Genomic DNA, 17,764 nt, shown 5'->3' with positions numbered 1-17,764 from the left:
TAATAATAAAAAAGTAATCTCTATCTCCCTCTACTGAATATAAATCTCATTACAGTCAACATATATCTCAGTATAATTAACTTGGAAGGATAGTGTTTTTCTTGTAAAACCAAACGACCTTCAATTTGAAAGTAACCTTCATAGTATTAGATAAGGGAAGAAAAACACACCCAAAACAATTCTTGAAGTATTTGCACAAAAGAAAAACAATCACCATCATTAAATTGTCCAATCTGTCTTTAAAACACAAGGAAATCTAAATAATTAAAAAATCTTCAATAAAGCATACGGAATTTAAAAAAAAACAATTAATTCATTTAAATGCTGCAAAAAAATAGTTCTAGATGGTTCAAATTTAACTACAGCCTATCAACAGTTCTCGCACTATATCTTCTGAGGTTAAAACCCTCAAAACCAGTCTTTTTCCAGAAATAAAAATACATTTTAAAATAAAGACTTTCTGTGACCATCAAATCTTCCAATTTTATCAGTCTTTACACCGCGAGACACTCAAACCATTATAAATCATTCAACTTCAGGCTTCAAATTCGTTGTCATTGAAATATTTGCACAGAAGAAAAAACAATCGCCATCTTTAAATTGTCCAGTCTTTCTTTAAAATGTGAGAAAATCCAGGTAATTACTTAAAAGAAACTTTACAAAAGCATACGGATCAAAAAAAACAGTTGGTACATTTAAAAGCTATGGAAAAAAAAGTCTAGATGGTTCAGAATTATCTACAGTCTTTCAACAGTTCTCCCGCTTCGGAGGTTAAAACTACCCAAACCAGCCTTTTTCAAAGATAAAAATACATTTTAAGGTAAAAATGTTTATAACCATCAAATCTTCCAATTTCTTCACTTTACACCACGAGACAATCAAACTATTATAAATAATTCAATCTTCAGACTTCAGATTCGCCATCAGAGTCGTCAGACAAAGAGTTAATGAAACGCAATGCTTCAACTGGATCATAGAAAATACGAACTCCAGAATTTTTAATAATGATCCTTAATTTTGCTGGGTATTGTAATAATGGGAAGAGCTTCTTTTGATAGGCTAGTTTCATAGAAGGAGCAAAAGTAATGTGTTTCTTAACAACTTTGCATGGAAAATCTTCAAAAAAACAGACTTCTGAGCCTTCAAATGAAAATAATCTTTGTTTATTTGCAAGCTTAATAATGCAATCCTTGTCTCTAAAATGGAGAAAATGAACAACAATATGCCTGTTTTTACCTTCATCCAAAGATTTTAAAGCACCAGTTCTGTGAGCCGATTCGATCTCCGGGAGTTGCGAACAGACCTCCGGAAATAAAGACTGAAACATTTTAGCAAAATAATCCAGTGTGTCAGCAGATTTTGATTTCTCTTTTAATCCAACAATTTGAATATTATTCCGATTATCAGAGAAGTGCAGAGCAGTTCTGCACCTCAGATTTATCAGACCATCTCCTGGGATCAGCAACTGCTTGAATGAGAAAAAACTGTATGAGATTGACCATTCTTCATTGGAATCGCAGAGAATGAATCTCATTCAGCACTTGGGATTGATTGGCAAAAACAAATTCAAGTAAGGCGGGGGCAAGCGGAGCCCTGGTGTTGGAGTGACTATCATTGGAGTGGTCAACGATAGAGTGGAGATCTTTTAGATTTTAGCTTTTTGAGGCATCAGTGAGAGAAGGCAAAAAAACTATAGGTAGAATACACCCCTCACCCGTCACATTTTATTGCTTTTGTTTCTTTATATTTGATCAGTAGGGATACCAGGCAGAATAGTTGAATGCTCCTCTTGCAGGATGTAGGATGGCAGAGTCCCTGACCAGTGAGAAGTGCATCCAGCTGCAGATTCCAATACTGCGAGTTACTTGGAGCTAGAACTTAACTCTGGATCATTTGGGAGGCTGATGGGGTGATAGATGCGACATATAGAGAGGTAGTTTCAGCCAAGGTGCAGGACACAGGAGACTGGGTGACTCTCAGTAAGGGGAAAGAGGTTAACAGTCAGTGCAGTGTACCCCTGTGGCTATCTCCCTCAACAACAGGTATACCACTTTGGATATTGTTGGGGTGGTGGTGATGGATGACCTAGCAGAGGAAAGTCACAGTGGTCAGGTCTCTGGCACTGAGTCTGACCCTGTGACTTGGAAGGGGGGAGGTAGGAGAGGCAAGCAGTGGTGTTAGGAAATTCGTTAGTTAGGGGAACAGAAAGGAGGTTCTATGAATGAGAACGAGATTCCCAGATGGTATGTTGCCTCCCGGGTGCCAGGGTCTGGGGCATCTTGGATCGTATCCTCAGCATTCTTAAGTGGGAGTGTGAACAGCCAGAGGTCATGGTCCATGCAGGTAGCAATGACATACATGGGTAGGAGGAATAACAAAGTTCTGCAAAGTGAGTTCAGAGAGTTAGGTGCTAAGTTAAAGGGTAAGACCTCCAGGGTTGTGATCTCAGGATTATTACCTGTGCCATGAGCGAGGGAGTCCTGAAATAGGAAGATTATATAGTTTAACATGTGGCTAAGGTGATTGTGTGGGGGGGGGGCATAAGATTTTTGGATCGTTGGGGTCCCTTCCAGGGAAGGTGGGACCTGTACAAAAGAGATGGCTTGCACCTGAACTGGAAGGGTACTAATATCATAGCGGGAAGGTTTGCTAGTGCTGCACGGTGGGGTTTAAACTGGAGTTGTAGGGAATGGGAGCCAGAGTGCCAGAACAATTGACGGAGAAGTGATGGAAATAGATGTTATTAAGTCCTTAGACAAAGTCAGTAATTAAATGGTTGAACACGTTCTGAGCTGCTACATTTCTTTATTTTTGTAATTTATTTTTTTATTGAAATTCATCATCAAACAAACACTTCCATAAGATGTATTTCAGACATTGTACATATACATCATATAATCATATATATCATAAATCTCCACAAAGTATTTATCTGAGGTATACACTTATAGAAAAGAGTGGAAAGAAAAAACAAGCAAAAGGAAAGAACTATGTACAAGTAGGGAGTGATCTTTTTTTTTACAACATATTCATTGATTTGTGAGAATAAAATCAGGCCTATGAGCCATTATGTAGTTAAACCATTTTACCCAGTATGAATCAAATTGTTTCAGCTTATGATTAACAGATGCTGTTATCTTCTCCATTTTGTAAATGTCCATTGTAATTTCCATCCATGTATTTAAAGTTGGGCTCTCCTGTGATAACCATTTCCCAGTAAGAGTCTTTTTACCAGCCACCAACAATATATTCATTAAATATTTATCTCTTTTCAACCATTCTTGAGGTATATATCCAAAATATATGGTCTTACTCTCTAGGGGTATTTCACATTTAAAGCTGTTTTGTTGGGCATTGTGTATCCCCCCTCCAACAGTTTTTGATAACAGGGCAGACCCAAACAATATGATAATGATTTGCATTTGATTTCCACAGTTTCTTCAGCAAACAGGGAGGTTACTATCATAATGGGATTTCTGAGAGGGTGTAATAAAATATCAAGTTTTTCCATCCAAATTCCCTCCATTTCTGTGAACTGGTACACTTCCATTGATACCTCCATATTATTGTCCATTCTTCCTCAGATATAATTATCCCTCCTTCCTTCTCCCATTTTGTTTTAATGTATGAAGTCGAATGTGATTTAAGATTTGACAACCCCTTATACATTTTGAAATGATTCTACTACCGTAATCTGAATTATATGCATTTCTAAATACCTCTATCAAGCATGTACTTGCCTTGGTTACATTTTTAAGCATCTTATTAACATATTGTCGCATCTGTAAATACCAATAAAAATCTTGTTTTTCTAACAGGTGTTTCTTTTTAAGCATTTCAAAACTGAACAGTGTTCCTTCTTTTATTATGTTGCAAAGAACTGTTATTCCTCTGGCTGTCCAGTCCTTAAATCTAGCATCCAATTTATTTGGTGTAAAATCCGAGTCATATGCACACCATTGAAGAACTACAATATCTCCCTCTAGATTATATTCTTTTATAGTAGTTTTCCATAGTTTAAGAGTCAATTTCACCCATGGGTTATCAATAGTATTTATGTACCTTTGCAGGTTGTTATCAGCCAAAATTACTTGTATGGGGATGGGAAGTACCCGCTCCTCAGTGTTTTTCCATTGAGCATCATATGATGGGTTGCACCAACGTATCACAGCTCTCAACTGTGCTGCAAAATAATAATCTCTAAGAGAAGATAGGCCCCATCCCCCCTTTTCCTTTGCTAATTGCGAAGTTTTGAGATGAACTCTAGGCCTTTTACCCTGTCAAATATACCTTGATAACATCTTGTTCCATTCATTGAGTTCATTATGATTAATCTCTATTGGTAGGGTCTGAAAGCGATATAACAGTCTGGGCAGTATATTCATTTTAATAGACTCAATCCTTGAACTGAGACTGAGAAAAGGATTCAGGTTCCATCTTGCCATATCTTCCTTAAATTTTATATAAAGGCTGATAATTACATTCTGATAATTTTGCCAAATCTTTCGGCATAATGATGCCCAAATATTTGAAAGACTGCAAGAGCCATGCCCAGGGATATCTACTTTCAATTTCTCTTGGTGGGCTGTAGCTATATGAAAGTAATTGGGTTTTATCTATGTTGACCTTGTATCCTGATAATTGACCATATTGTTCAAAGGATTGCATCAATTTACGGTAAAGAGTACGTTGGTTGCCCTAGATAGATCAAAATGTCATCCGCACAACAAGCCAATTTATGCTCTGTCCCTTTAATGGTAATTCCCCTGATATCTTCATTTTGTCTGATGTATTGAGCTAATGGTTCCAGATATAATGCGAAGAGTAGTGATGACCATGCACAACCCTGTCTTGTGCGCCTTTCTAGGGTAAGACTATTTGATAAATATCCATTGATTTTAATCCTAGCAGCAGGATTGTCATATAGTGTCTGTATAGTTTTAATAATTGTGTTTTGGAAACCAAATCTATGTAAAACTCTGTAAAGAAAATTCCAATTAACCGAATCAAATGCATTTTCAGTGTCCACGCTTATCACTATTGCTTCGGTTTTATTTTTTGTATATGATCCATAATGTGAACTTTGTATATTGTCTTGAGTCTGGCGTTGTCATATAAAACCTGTCTGATCGTTACGTATCAGTATGGGTAGACACTCCTCTAATCGTTTGGCCATGATGGAGGTAAATAACCTACAATCTGCATTAAGAAAAGATATTGGTCTAAATGACCCACATTCCATTTTATCCTTGCCTTCTTTCAGTATAGCTGAGATTATCGATTCCTTCCAACTGGGTGGCATTTGTGCCTTTTTTTAGAGCCCAGTTCAGTCTGAGGAGTAAAACAGGAATTAACTCATTTTTAAATTCTTTGTACCACTCTGCCGTATACCCATCTGATCCTGGTGACTTGCTTAATTTAAGCCTACTAATTGTAGCTTTTAATTCAACTTCAGTTATGTCAAGAGTCTTAGTTCTATTTTGTTCTTCGCTTAAAGTGGGTAACTCTAGAGAATTCAAAAAGGTGTCAATTTGTGTTATGCTTCCCCCTGGAACTTTGGAATATAGAGTTTTGTAAAACACTTCAAAAGCCTTTTGAATTTCACTTAGCTTATTTTTTTTATCATTTTCGTTCTTGGGTCCTTAATTCTATGAATTGTATTTTCTGCTATCTTTTTTTTTTCGTTTCCACGCCAGTATTTTCATGGACTTTGATCCACTTTCATAATGTCTTTGTTTCAGAAACATTACATTTTTCCTGATTTCTTGCATAGCCAAACTATTAATTTCATTCCTAATTCTTTTAATTTCCCCTAATGTATCCTGTGCCAGATTCAATTTGTGTTTTTTCTCTAGTTCCTTCAGCCTATTTTGTAATTCCTCTAATGCTTTATTCCTTATTTTTTTCTTTGTATGAAGATATTGCTATAACTTTCCCTCTTAAGACAGCCTTCAGAGTATCCCACCAAACAGGAGGTGAAACCTCTCCATTATCATTAAGTTCTAAGTAGAAACCAATTTCTTTTTTAATTTGTTCCTTAAAGTACGGATCATTGAGTAGACTTGAATTTAGTTTCCAAATAGTATTCTTTGGTTGTAAGTCAAAATCAACAGATAAATATATAGGTGCATGGTCACTTACATCTATTGTCCCAATTCCACAGGTGTTTATTTTGTCTTTGTCTTTTCCAAATGTTATGAAATAGTCTATTCTTGTATATACAGAATGGGGAGCAGAATAATGAGTGTAATCCCTTCTGTCGGGGAAAAGGTCCCTCCATATATCAACTAACATCCTCAAAAAGTGTATTAACTTTCTTATGTAAAGGTTTTTCCATTGGAAGAGTTTAAGTTTGGTTGTAGTTGTAAATTTAAGGTTCCCCTACATATCAGGAGACCTTCTGTTTCCACTACCATAATATCAGTAATCTTCTGAAAGAAACCGATATCACTTCCCGGGGGTGCGTATATATTCAATAGAGAAACTGAATTTCCATCTATATTCCCCCCTTACCAGAATATATCTGCCCTCTTTATCTCCCATTTCAAATACTATTTCAAAATTTAGCCTAGTTGAGATAAGAATAGCAACTCCTCTCCTATGTCCTGATTTATATGAGGAGAAAAACAAATTAGTGAAGCCCATTCTCTTTAGTTTTCTATTCTCATTATCACTTAAATGAGTTTCCTGTAAATATACTACATGGGCTTCTTTTTTTCATTTTGGATAAAATTCTGTTACGTTTGATTAGATTTAATAGCCCATTGACATTGAAAGAAATGAATTTTACTTTGTCCTTAGCTATCTATATATCTGTCAATGTATCATTGAAATTAGAATAAGACCTAATTGATCTACTCCCTGAACAAATAAGAACCAAGAAACGCAAATAATAACAAAAATGGCAACGAATGTGTGATTCCAAGGCTGAGGTCTCTAGTAGATGACCCTGTGTTGAGCTAGAGGAAATGTCTAGCTGTGGGGGATAACCCCTCCTACTTTTGAGTTGAGGGCCCCCATTGCAGTATTCATAAAAGTCAGTGAACAAATCCATTACACAGAAAAGATTTCCCTGTGTACTTCTTATACACACATACATACATACATACACACACACACACACACATATACACTACATACACATATAGGCACACATATATATATTCTCATTTTGGTGGGGGAAAAGGAGAAGTGAGCAAATAAAGAATAATAACTAAGTAATATAAAGTTCACATTATAATAAGTATTTCTCGAGATAGGTATATCACCATCTACTTTTGCTTCCATTTAGCTTCTCAACATTTTTAAAGCTAGCCAAACCTTATGGCTCTTCTGAAAGGGCTGAGGCTGAGGACTGTCTTTGGAAAACCCGATCTCTTTCTGATATACTTCTCTCGGCCTCCTCCTGTTTCCTGCCTTCTTGATTCCCTCGCTATTTCCCAAGCGGAGCAGGATAATTCCTCTGCCAGGCTTTCCTTCGGTTTGATCACGCTGAAGGGCAACCCTCTGGCCTTCATATCTGTAGTCAGCTCTTCCACTGTCTGGTACAAGTGCGTCCCATCTTCATAAAACACTTGAAGTTTAGCAGGGTATGGAGTTTGAAATCTAATCCTTTTTTGCTTTACTTTACTTTGCTTTACTTTTTCGCTTTACTTCAGAGAATTCTTTACGTTTCTGCAGGACCGCGGGGGGGGGGGGTAATCTTGGTAGAAATATATTAACTTATCGTCTAAAAACACCCTTTTCTTACCCCAGGCCCTTCGTAGAATCTCCGTCTCGGTACTGTACCGAAGGAATTTAATTATTATTGAGTGTGGCTTATCCTGGGTAGACTTCGGGACGAGCTCGCAATGCGCTCTCTTGATTTCCAGCTGCATAGTCGAGGGAAGCTCCAGCGCGTCCCACAGCAACTTTCCGACAAACTTCGTCATAGACAAGCTCCCCGCTCCTTCAGGAACGTTGTATATTCTGATATTTTTCCGCCGTGATTTTCCCTCCAGATCAAGCAGTTTACCTTCTTGGTGATTTAATATTTTTATTGTCTTATTCAGTTTTCGTTCAATGCTTTGAACACGATCTTCCACCTTCTCAATTTGAGTCTCTGCTATCATTATTTTTTGATTGACACTGGTGAGCTCTGACTTAATGTCACATAGCTGCTGCTTTATATCTTTCTGGATCTCCCTTATCTCTTTTAGAATTTCGATCATGTTCGCCGCTTTGCCTGAACGAGGCCCAGTGTCCACCTTGCTAGCACGCGGTCGGGTAGGAGAGCTGCTCGCTGCACTTCTCTCGGCCGCAGGCTCCGCAGTGTCACTTTTTTTAATTTTCATTCTTTTTCCCCATTCTTGCCCCTCTTTTCAGTTCAAATATTTTTCGAAAAATACTATATTTGATGGGTTAATGGGGCTTAATATGTGTTTTTCCGGAGGAGCTAGTGACTTAAGCTGCCATTTTCGACGATGACATCACCAGACAGAGCTGCTACATTTCAATGCAACAAGTATCGTAGGAAAGGCAGATGGGCCAAGGGCAATGTTCAACACCTGGAATCATGATATTTTAGTGAGACTTGGTTGCAATAGGCGCAGGTCTGGCTGCTGAATATTCCAGGCTTCCATCGTTTTAGCTGTAACAGAATGGGAGGGATTAAAGGAGGAAGGGTGGGTGTTACTGGTCAGGGAAAATGTTCAGCAGCGCTCAGTCAGGTCAGACGTGAGAACCCATCTAGTGAGGCTTTATGGGTGCCACTCAAAAATAAGAAAGGTATGACCATGTTAATGGTCTATGTTACAGACCGTCTAACAGTTTGTGGGATTTAGAGGGACAAATTTGCAGAAGGATCGCAGACTGTTGTAAGAAGCATGAGGTTGATATAATAGGTGATTTTAACTTTCCATATATTGACTGGGATTCCCATACTATAAATGACTAGATGGGATAGAGTTTGTTAAATGTGTTCAGGAAAATCTCCTTAATCAGTACATGGAATTCACAAAGAGAGACCGTGTGATATCTGATCTGCTAGTCGTTGATGGATGTTATGTAGGGGAACACTTTGCATCCAGTGATCACAATACCATTAGTTTTGAAGTAAATATGCAAAAAGATAGGTCTGGTCCACAGGTTGTAATTCTAAATTGGAGAAAGGCCAATTTTGATGGTATCAGAAAGAATCTGGCAAGTGTGGATTGGGACGGACTGTTTTCTGGCAAAGGTTTATGGTAAGTAGGAGGCCTTCAAAAGGGAAATTTTAAGAGTACAAAGCTTTTATGTGTCTGTCAGAATAAATGGTAAAGATAACAAGTGTAGGGAACCTTGCTTTTCAAGAGATATTGAGGCCCTGGTTAAGCAAAAAAAGAGGAAGTGCATAGCAGGTATAGGCAGGTAAGAACAGCTGAGGTTTCTTATGGAGTATAAAAAAAATGCAAGAGAACACTTAAGAAAGAAATCAGGAGAGCTAAGAGAAGGCATGAGGTTGCTTAGTAGACAAGGTGAAGGAGAATCCTAAGGTATTCTGTTGATATGTGAGAGCAAAGGGATGGCCAGGGACAAAATCGGTCCTTTGAAAGATCAGAATGGTAATCCATGTGTAGAACCAAAAGAAACAGGGGGAGATCTTAAATGAATTTTTTGCTTCTGTATTTACTCAGAAGACGGATGCAGAGTCTATAGAAGTGAGGCAAAGTGGCATCAACCTTTGTACAGATTACAGAGGAGGGGGTGTTTGTTGTCCTGAGGTAAATTAAGGTGGATAAACTCCCAGGGTCTGACAAGGTGTTCCCTCGGACCCTATGGGAGGGAAATGTAATAATTGCTGGGCCTGAGCAAATGTATTTAAATTATCCTTAGCAACAGGTGAGGCACCAGAGGATTGGAACATAGCCAATGTTGTTCTGCTGTATAAGAAAGGTTCTAAAAATAAGCCAGGAAATTTTAGGCTCGTGAGACTGACATCAGCAGTAGGAAGGTTATTAGAAGGTGTTCTAAGGAACCGTATATATATGATAGACGCATGACTTTGTGTATAATAGGGCATATCTAACCAATTTTATATTTTTCGAGGAAGTTACCAGGAAAGTGGATGAAGGCCAGGCAGTGGATGGTGTCCACATGGACTTTCAGAAGGCATTTGTCAAGCTCCTACATGGAAAGTTGATCAAGAAGACTCAGTCATTCAGCATTCAAGATGAAGATTAGATTAGATATTTGATTGTGAGAGAAACCAGAGAGTAGTAGTAGATGGTTGCCTCTCTGACTGGAGGCCTGTGACTAGTGGAGTGCTGCAGGGAACAGTGCTGAGTTCATTGTTGCTATATCAGTGATCTGGATGATAATGTAGTTAACTAGATCAGCAAATCTGTGACTGATATCAAGATTGTGGGTATAGTGGACCGCGTGGAAGGCTAAAATGGCTTGCAGCGGGATCTGGACTAGCTGGAAAAATGGGCTGAAACATAGCAGATGGAATTTAATGCAGTCAAGTACGAGGTGTTGCATTTCAGTAGGACAAACCAGGGTAGGTCTTACACAGTGAACGGTAGGACACTGAGGAGTTCAGTAGAACAAAGGGATCTGGGAATACAGGTAAATACTTCATTGAAAGGAGCATCACATGTATATAGGGTTGTAAAGAAAGCTTTTGGCATACTGGCCTTCATAAATGAAAGTATTGCGTACAGGAGATGGGATGTTATGATGAAGTTGTATAAGACATTGGTGAAGTCTAATGTAGAGTATTGTGTGTAGTTTTGGTCACCTACCTACAGGAAAGATGTAAATAAGTTTGAAAGAGTACAGAGGATGTTGCCAGATCTGGAAGACTTGAGTTATAAGAAAAGATTGAATAGGTTATTCCTTGGAATGCAGATGATTAAGAGGAGATTTGATAAAGGTGTGCAAAAATATGAGGGGTATAAATAGGGCAAATGCAAACAGACTTTTTCCACTGGGATTGGGTGGGACTACCACCAGAGGTCATGGGTTAAGGGTAAAAGTGAAAAGTTTAAGGGGGACATGAGATGAAACTTCTTCACTCAGAGGGTGGTGAGAGTGTGGAATGAGCTGCCAGCACAAGTGCATGTGAGCTCGATTTCAACATTTAAGTCAGGATAGGTACATGGGTGGTAGGAATATGGAGAGCTATCGTCCCAATGCAAGTCAGTGGGAGAAGGCAGTTTAAATGGCTTGGCCTGGACTGGATGGGCCAAAAGGCCTTTCTGTACTGTATTTTTCTATAACTATCTCTAGAACGAGAGAGAATGTCAATGAGATATAAAATCCTGCATTAGTGAGCAGATGAGAAAGAGCTAGATGATCACAGGGGAGCCCCCTCTGAGAAGAAATTCCTTTATCTGATGGACTGTAAATCTTTGGAATTTCCTGCCATAGGAAGTTGAGATGCTTAGTTGTTGAGTGTATTCATGGAGTGGGCTTTAGGTACTGGGAAAGCCAAGGGACAAACAAAGTGGATCAGGCACCAATGTGCACACTGCAACGCTTAACACTGGAGGCTGACCTGATACGAAACCCATTTCAATTGTTCTTATGATGGCTGAATGTCAGAACTGTGAAATTGAAAGTGCAGTTAAGATTTGCTAGTATCCTGTGTCGGCCCGGAGCCCCACGTCAACGCATTCAGTCTGGAGCTCAGTCTTTCAGCAGTTAATACAGAAAATAATTTCCTGAAAGTTGAACGGCGGGCTCTGTTTCACTTGATGCCTGTTGCAGGTGGGCTCCTGTAGTGTATCAGAAGACAGAAACCTCAAACCGAGTCTCGTTGCCCCTATTTAAGTGAACGCAGTGTTGTCCTCGGGGGAGCGATGCCTCCTATTCCACCAGCAGGAATGATTAAATCCGAATGGTCAGGAGTAAGCTGACACTGACTATCCGATAACTCAGAACTGTGTGGTGCAGGAGCGCTGCATGCCTGAGGTGTTGCTTCCCTTGAACGGCACGGTGTTTAGTTTGCTGGAAGCCCCTACCTAAACACATTCCCCACTCCCTGCTGCTGTGCTTAAGGAACATTGACAATGTTAAAGCAGCATCAGGAAATGAATCTGCTCTGCACTTTTGGATAGACTTCACTTTAATAGGAAACGTCTGCTTTTTGTGCTGTGAATGAGGTTGTATCCTGGCTTGCTAGAGAAGCAGATACTGCTTGCTCTTGGAGGAAGCTTCCTAGCCAATATCAATAACAGTTTTTTCAACTCTTAAAAGTAGTGTATTTCTGAGTGGGTGGTTGATACAGTAAATGCACTCGGTGTCCCAGAGCACCTTAATTGAATTTTGAGAGAGCCTCTTTGAGATAGGGAGACAGGATCCATGCTGTCAGCCACCAAGCCAGGCCCCAGTGCGTCTGAGGGCATCAGTGATCACCAGACTACTCAGAACGGAATCTGTCTCTCCACACCAGTCTGTCCCAGTGGTGGCTGTGGAAGTTAGCGGATATGGAGGCTGAAGGAAGTTTTCAAGAAGAGCCATTGACTACCTCACCATTGCAAAGCTCTGTTCTAAAATAGCGGCCATTCGGCTTTGGAATGAGAAAGTGATATTTTGAGCCTCAAGACCATAATGGTGACATTGAACTCTTGGGTCATCATCCAAGTTATTTTTAATAAAGAATGAATGACTAATTTTAATTATCATCCAGTTGGTATTGAAATTGTCTATGGCCGACCCATTTTACATTAACTCATTTGGGACACCAGTAAGAATACTAAGGAGGCAGATACAATGACTATATTTAAGAGGCACTTAGATAGATAAATGGGCAAGCAGAACTAGCTTTGCTGGGTCTCTTGGCTAGCATGTACCAGTTGAGCTGAAGGGCCTTTTTCAGTGTACTATGACAATGACATTGGAGTAAGTTGAGGGTAAGCAGAGAATCACATGATTAGTTATGTCAAGCCTTTCCATCTCACTGCATGACCTCTTACCACTTTGTCTTACCCCCTTCTTGTTATTCTCTTTTGCTCTCATTTCATCTTCTCCTTTCTTTCACACTGTCTTTTCTCTCAACCTCTCCCTTTCACACTCTTCCTCCTGTCCTCTTTCTCTCACACTCCTTTAGCTGTTTTTCCTCTTGCTGCCCCCAGTTTCTTCCATTCTTTCTGACTATCCCCTCTATCTTCAGATCTCCCCACACTGACCCCTCTCTCTCACCAACAAATGCAAAGTATTGCTTTCTCTCTACTGTACCAATGGAACCCACTTCTAATCCTGGTCCCTCTCTCTTGATAACTCCCCACCCACCCATTAGCTGATTTTAAACACATCTGTGTGGAAGTGCTTAATATTTCTTGAACTGAAACTTAATCTTGCCCCTGCCCCTCCTTTTGTCCAGCCAGCTTTCTGAGGACCTCCTCTTGTCATGACTGCTCTGAGGAATAACGACAACCAAACATCTATTCATTCTGATTCACTGGCTTTGTAGTTTTAATCCTTTTGTTTGTTAGGCTTCAGATTTCCAGTATTTCTAGTTCCCCTTACTCTAGTTTGGCTTGCTAATGCTTTGCTCCCAGGAATGTGGAGAATTTTTCTGCGCCTCTGCTGGTTTTCACAGCTGCTCTTTATTCTGGGCCCTGTGCTGCCTGACCGGTGTATTGGCTTGATGGGATTATTCTGTTCTTTTCCAGTCGGACCTGGTGCACCAGAGTGTGTTTGAGCTGATACACACGGATGACCGGCCCCTGTTTCGACGGCAGCTCCACTGGGCCCTAAATCCACCAGCCTGTCAAGAAGCCAATCCCCACAAAGACAGTGAGTTACTTGCTGATTTCTCTGTCAAAATCTCATTTTTGTACTCATGTTAACCATGTTGGGAACAGTGCCAAAGTGCACCTGAAGAATGACATTTTCTGCATTATTACCGTGATTGTGTCTCAAAACTCATACTTCATTGGCTATGACACCACTGGTGGAAATCAGCAGGTCAGACAGCATCTTTGCAGAAGAATAAAGCTGACATTTCAGGCTGAGATCCTTGGGCTCTTTATTCCTTTCCACAGGTGCTGCTTGACCTACTGAGTCCCTCCAGCATTTTATGTGTGTTACTCTGAGTTTCCAGCAGCTGCATAACCTCTTGTGTTCTTCATTTGCTGTAAAGAATTTGTGGGAGGGAAAATGTCAAACTTTTCTTCACTTAAGGAGGAAAGTAAGCTTTGAAGTTACAAGAGACTGCAAGTGCTGGAATCAGGAGCGACGGTCTGCTGGAGGAACTCCGTGGTCCTGATGCAGGGTTTTCATGCGAGATACCAGCTTTCCTTGCTTCCCACGGATGCTGCAGTGCGCACTGAGCTCGTCCAGCCGATTGTCTGCTGCTTCTGGATCCTGAAGTGCCGGCTTCACTTTTAGTTTGAATGCTTTGTGGGCAAGGCCAGTGACAGTCGCCCAATTCTAAATGGCCTGAGGGAACTGACATTGAGCTGTCTTCATGACTCTTGGCTTGAGGATGCTGCCACGGCAGTGCTGGGTAAGAAATGTAGAAGCAAGGATATAATGCTGAGGCTTTATTCAGCAGTAGTCAGACTGCACTTGGAGTATGGTGAGCAGCTCTGGGCCCCTGATCTAAGAAAGGATGCGCTGCATTGGAGAGGGTCCAGAGGAGAGTCACGAGAACGACCAGAAATGAAAGGTTTCACATATAAGGAGTGCTTGATGGATCTGGGCCGGTACTCACTGGAGGTTAGAAGAATGAGGAGGTTTCTCATTGAAGCCTGTCCAATTTTGAAAGCCTAGAAAGAATGGATGTGGAGAGGATGTTCTTTAGTGGGGCAGTTGAGGACCAGAGAGCACAACCTCAGAATACAAGGACATCCCTCTAGAACAGCGATGAGGTGGAATTTCTTCAGACGATGCTGAATCTACGGAATTCGTTATCATGGATGGCAGTGGAAGTCGAGTCTTTGGGTATATTGAAAGCGGAGGTTGATAGGTTCTTGATTAGTAAGTATGTCAAAGGTTACAGGGAGAAGGCAGGAGAATGGAATTGAGAGGGATCATGAATCAGCCATGATGGAATGGTCGAAATACTCGATGGGCCAAATGACCTAAATCTGCTCCTATGTCTTGTGGTCCATGGAGTTCCAGGATCTGTCCCAGTGACGGTGCAGGATCAGTAGTATGTTTCTGAGTCAAACAAGTAGGGAAGGCAGAGGAGAGCCTGGAGCCAGTGTGTTTCCATGCACACTGGGAGCATTACATTAGAAATAATGTCTAAAGGCAAAAGTTAATTGACATAATGAAATGGAAAATTAGGGCAAAACATCTCAAGGAAACCCACAGCTGTTAGATGTACGCACACTGACTGAAATTCAGCATACACAAGGGTCATGACAAACATTCAAAAGCCACAACACAAATAACAGAGGTTGGAGACTGTTGTAGCAGTTCATTTCGTGACTAGCACAGAGTGCTTCAATGGAGGAGGCAAGGAATGTTTCAGAAAGTGGACAATAAGGCAGAATACTTTCTATGTTTTGTGTACATGGAGTGTCCCAAAGCTATGGATAAGGCCTGAATTGCTAGTGTATTCGGGCAGGTGGGGCTCTTCAGCCTTGGATGGCACTGAGGAGCAGGAAAGCTCTAGGAGAAGAAAAACTCTGATTTTAAGCCTCCGCGGCCTTGCGGCCATACCCAAAGCTTCGGGAAAAAGAAATCCAGAGCTGGGGTCCCTAAGGCAGTTAGATGTTGTTTACAACTTCACTCTGGCAACCTCTGCGATGACGCTGGCGCCAAGCTGTACCAGTGCTTGCCCTTCCCTTGGACCTCATCAGTGATGTGGAGAGGGGGAGCCCACTGCACGGGCAACAGCCGGTTCTTCAAATCTTTCCACCCGGGCTTGTGCTCTGGAGAGGACACAGTCCACCAGAGGTGAAAACACATGATTCCCTGGGACCGATGGCAGGCTACTCTACTACATATGGGGATAAGGAGACAGGCACCTGGTTTGATTGAGCTGGAGCATTTATTATTGTCACATCAAGCATGGTAGGATGAAAAGCTTGCCTTGCCTATTGTTCAAACAGATCAATGCATTACAACACTGCATTGAGATAGTACAAGATAAAACTATAACAGCTGCAGAATAAAATGTAACAGTTACAGAGAAAGTGCAGAGCAGGTAAGATCATAACGAGGTAGATTGTGAGGTCAAGAGTCTATTTTATATTTTATACCATTCAATTATCTTATAACAGCAGGGAGTAGCTGACCTTGCCTGGTGTACATGCTTTCAGGTGTTTGCAACTTGTACCCATTATGACACCAAATTGGTAAACTCTCTATCCTTCCTTTACCCCAACTCTTCATTATTGAGATCTGGCCCACTTTTTTCTGCAGACTTGTAGTTGGAGTTGAGCCATTAACTCTGCTTCTCTTTCCACGGATGCTGCCCGACCTGCTGAGTGTCTCCAGTGTTTTCTGATTTTATTTACGTTTGTGAGACCGGATTTGTTTCCAGTTGAGAGGCAATGCAAACTAAGGCAGCACAGCTTCAGAATAAGGGATTGCCCAATTAATATGGAACTGAAGAGGAATCCCTGCTCCAGGAGGGTTATGAACTCCCCACCAGTTCTATAGAGGCTGAATCTCTGGATATATTTCAAAGCTGGTCTCCATCTTTTCCATCTTCACTGTTTCACGTAGACTCACATTTTTCAACATTTCAGGTTCGGACCTGGCTGCTGCTTACAATGTGAAGAGTAGGAGCTAGAATGGGCCTTTGAACTCATCAAAGTCACTGACAAGTCCTGAAATTAGTTGTTTTATGGCAGTAGTACAGTGTAGGTCACAAAATCTACAACATACAGTGTAAATTTTTAAAAAGTTACTACATAAATAATTAGAAGGATAAATAAACAGTGCAAAGGAGGAAGAGTGATCATGGATTAATTATCCACTCAGAGGTCTGATGGCAGAGGGGAAGAAGCTGTTCCTGAGTTGAGTTTGGATCTTCAGGCTCCTCCACCTCTTGAGGATGCTCCTCCATTCAGTAAGGTCTTGCCTTCAGAATCAGAGTCAGATTGATCATCACTGACATTTGTTGTGAAATTTGTTTTGTGGTAGCAGTACAGTGCAACACATTAAAAAATTACTAAGTTACAATGAGAACTATATAAAAATTTTGCAAAGTGAGAGCAACATGGTGAGTGGGTTCATGGACTGTCCATCAGCGTGAATCTCAGTTCCATCTTTCTGGCACTTGGTTCCCTACAGAGGGGAATGTTGGATCAGCTGAAGCTTGCGGAGGGTGGGAGCAAGCTCACTGTGCAAACAGGATTAGAAGTTCAGTAACAGTAGGACAATGTTAGGAGTGGAATTCAGCCACATTAAAGAGGAAGTAGTATTTTTTGTGTCACGAAGGGTATAAAGTTGGAATGTCAACTTGGGCTCAAGTCAAACACCGAAGCTGGGATGGTTCGGGTCAGGAAAGGGTGCCAGTCGTAGCAGTAGCCCAGGAACTGATGATGTGGTGAAGGGGTTTCGGCAGCGACTCTGCCTTGCCACTATTTGTTTGACGAGTGTTACCGCACTGGATGTGGGCCGCTCACCCAGCACCCATCACAAGCATTGTGAAAAACTAGGAATCAGAATCAGGTTTATTATCACTGGCACATGTCATGAAATTTGTTAACTTAGCAGCAGCTGTTCAATGCAATACGTAATCCAGAAGAAAATAAACAAAATATAATAATAATCAATAAATCAATTACAGTATATGTATATTGAATAAATTAAAAATCATGCAAGAAACAGAAATAAT

The 17,764-nt window shown here is 40.6% G+C and overlaps 1 protein-coding gene across 5 annotated transcripts in view; it reads left to right on the top strand.

Moving 5' to 3' along the window:
* The window catches only part of LOC132392770 (aryl hydrocarbon receptor-like), a 168,311-nt gene that overhangs the window by 126,114 nt on the left and 24,433 nt on the right, over positions 1-17,764 (top strand). For all 5 annotated transcript variants that reach the window (XM_059967100.1, XM_059967099.1, XM_059967101.1 and 2 more), the window contains one exon: positions 13,638-13,761. In XM_059967100.1, coding sequence (XP_059823083.1) covers positions 13,638-13,761 — 124 coding nt within the window. The remainder of the gene's footprint in view (positions 1-13,637; positions 13,762-17,764) is intronic.

Source organism: Hypanus sabinus, chromosome 4 (assembly GCF_030144855.1).
Source record: "Hypanus sabinus isolate sHypSab1 chromosome 4, sHypSab1.hap1, whole genome shotgun sequence".
NCBI classification, from domain to species: Eukaryota; Metazoa; Chordata; class Chondrichthyes; order Myliobatiformes; family Dasyatidae; genus Hypanus; species Hypanus sabinus.
Note: the sequence above shows the minus strand (reverse complement) of the source record. Positions and strands in the feature narration are given on the sequence as shown.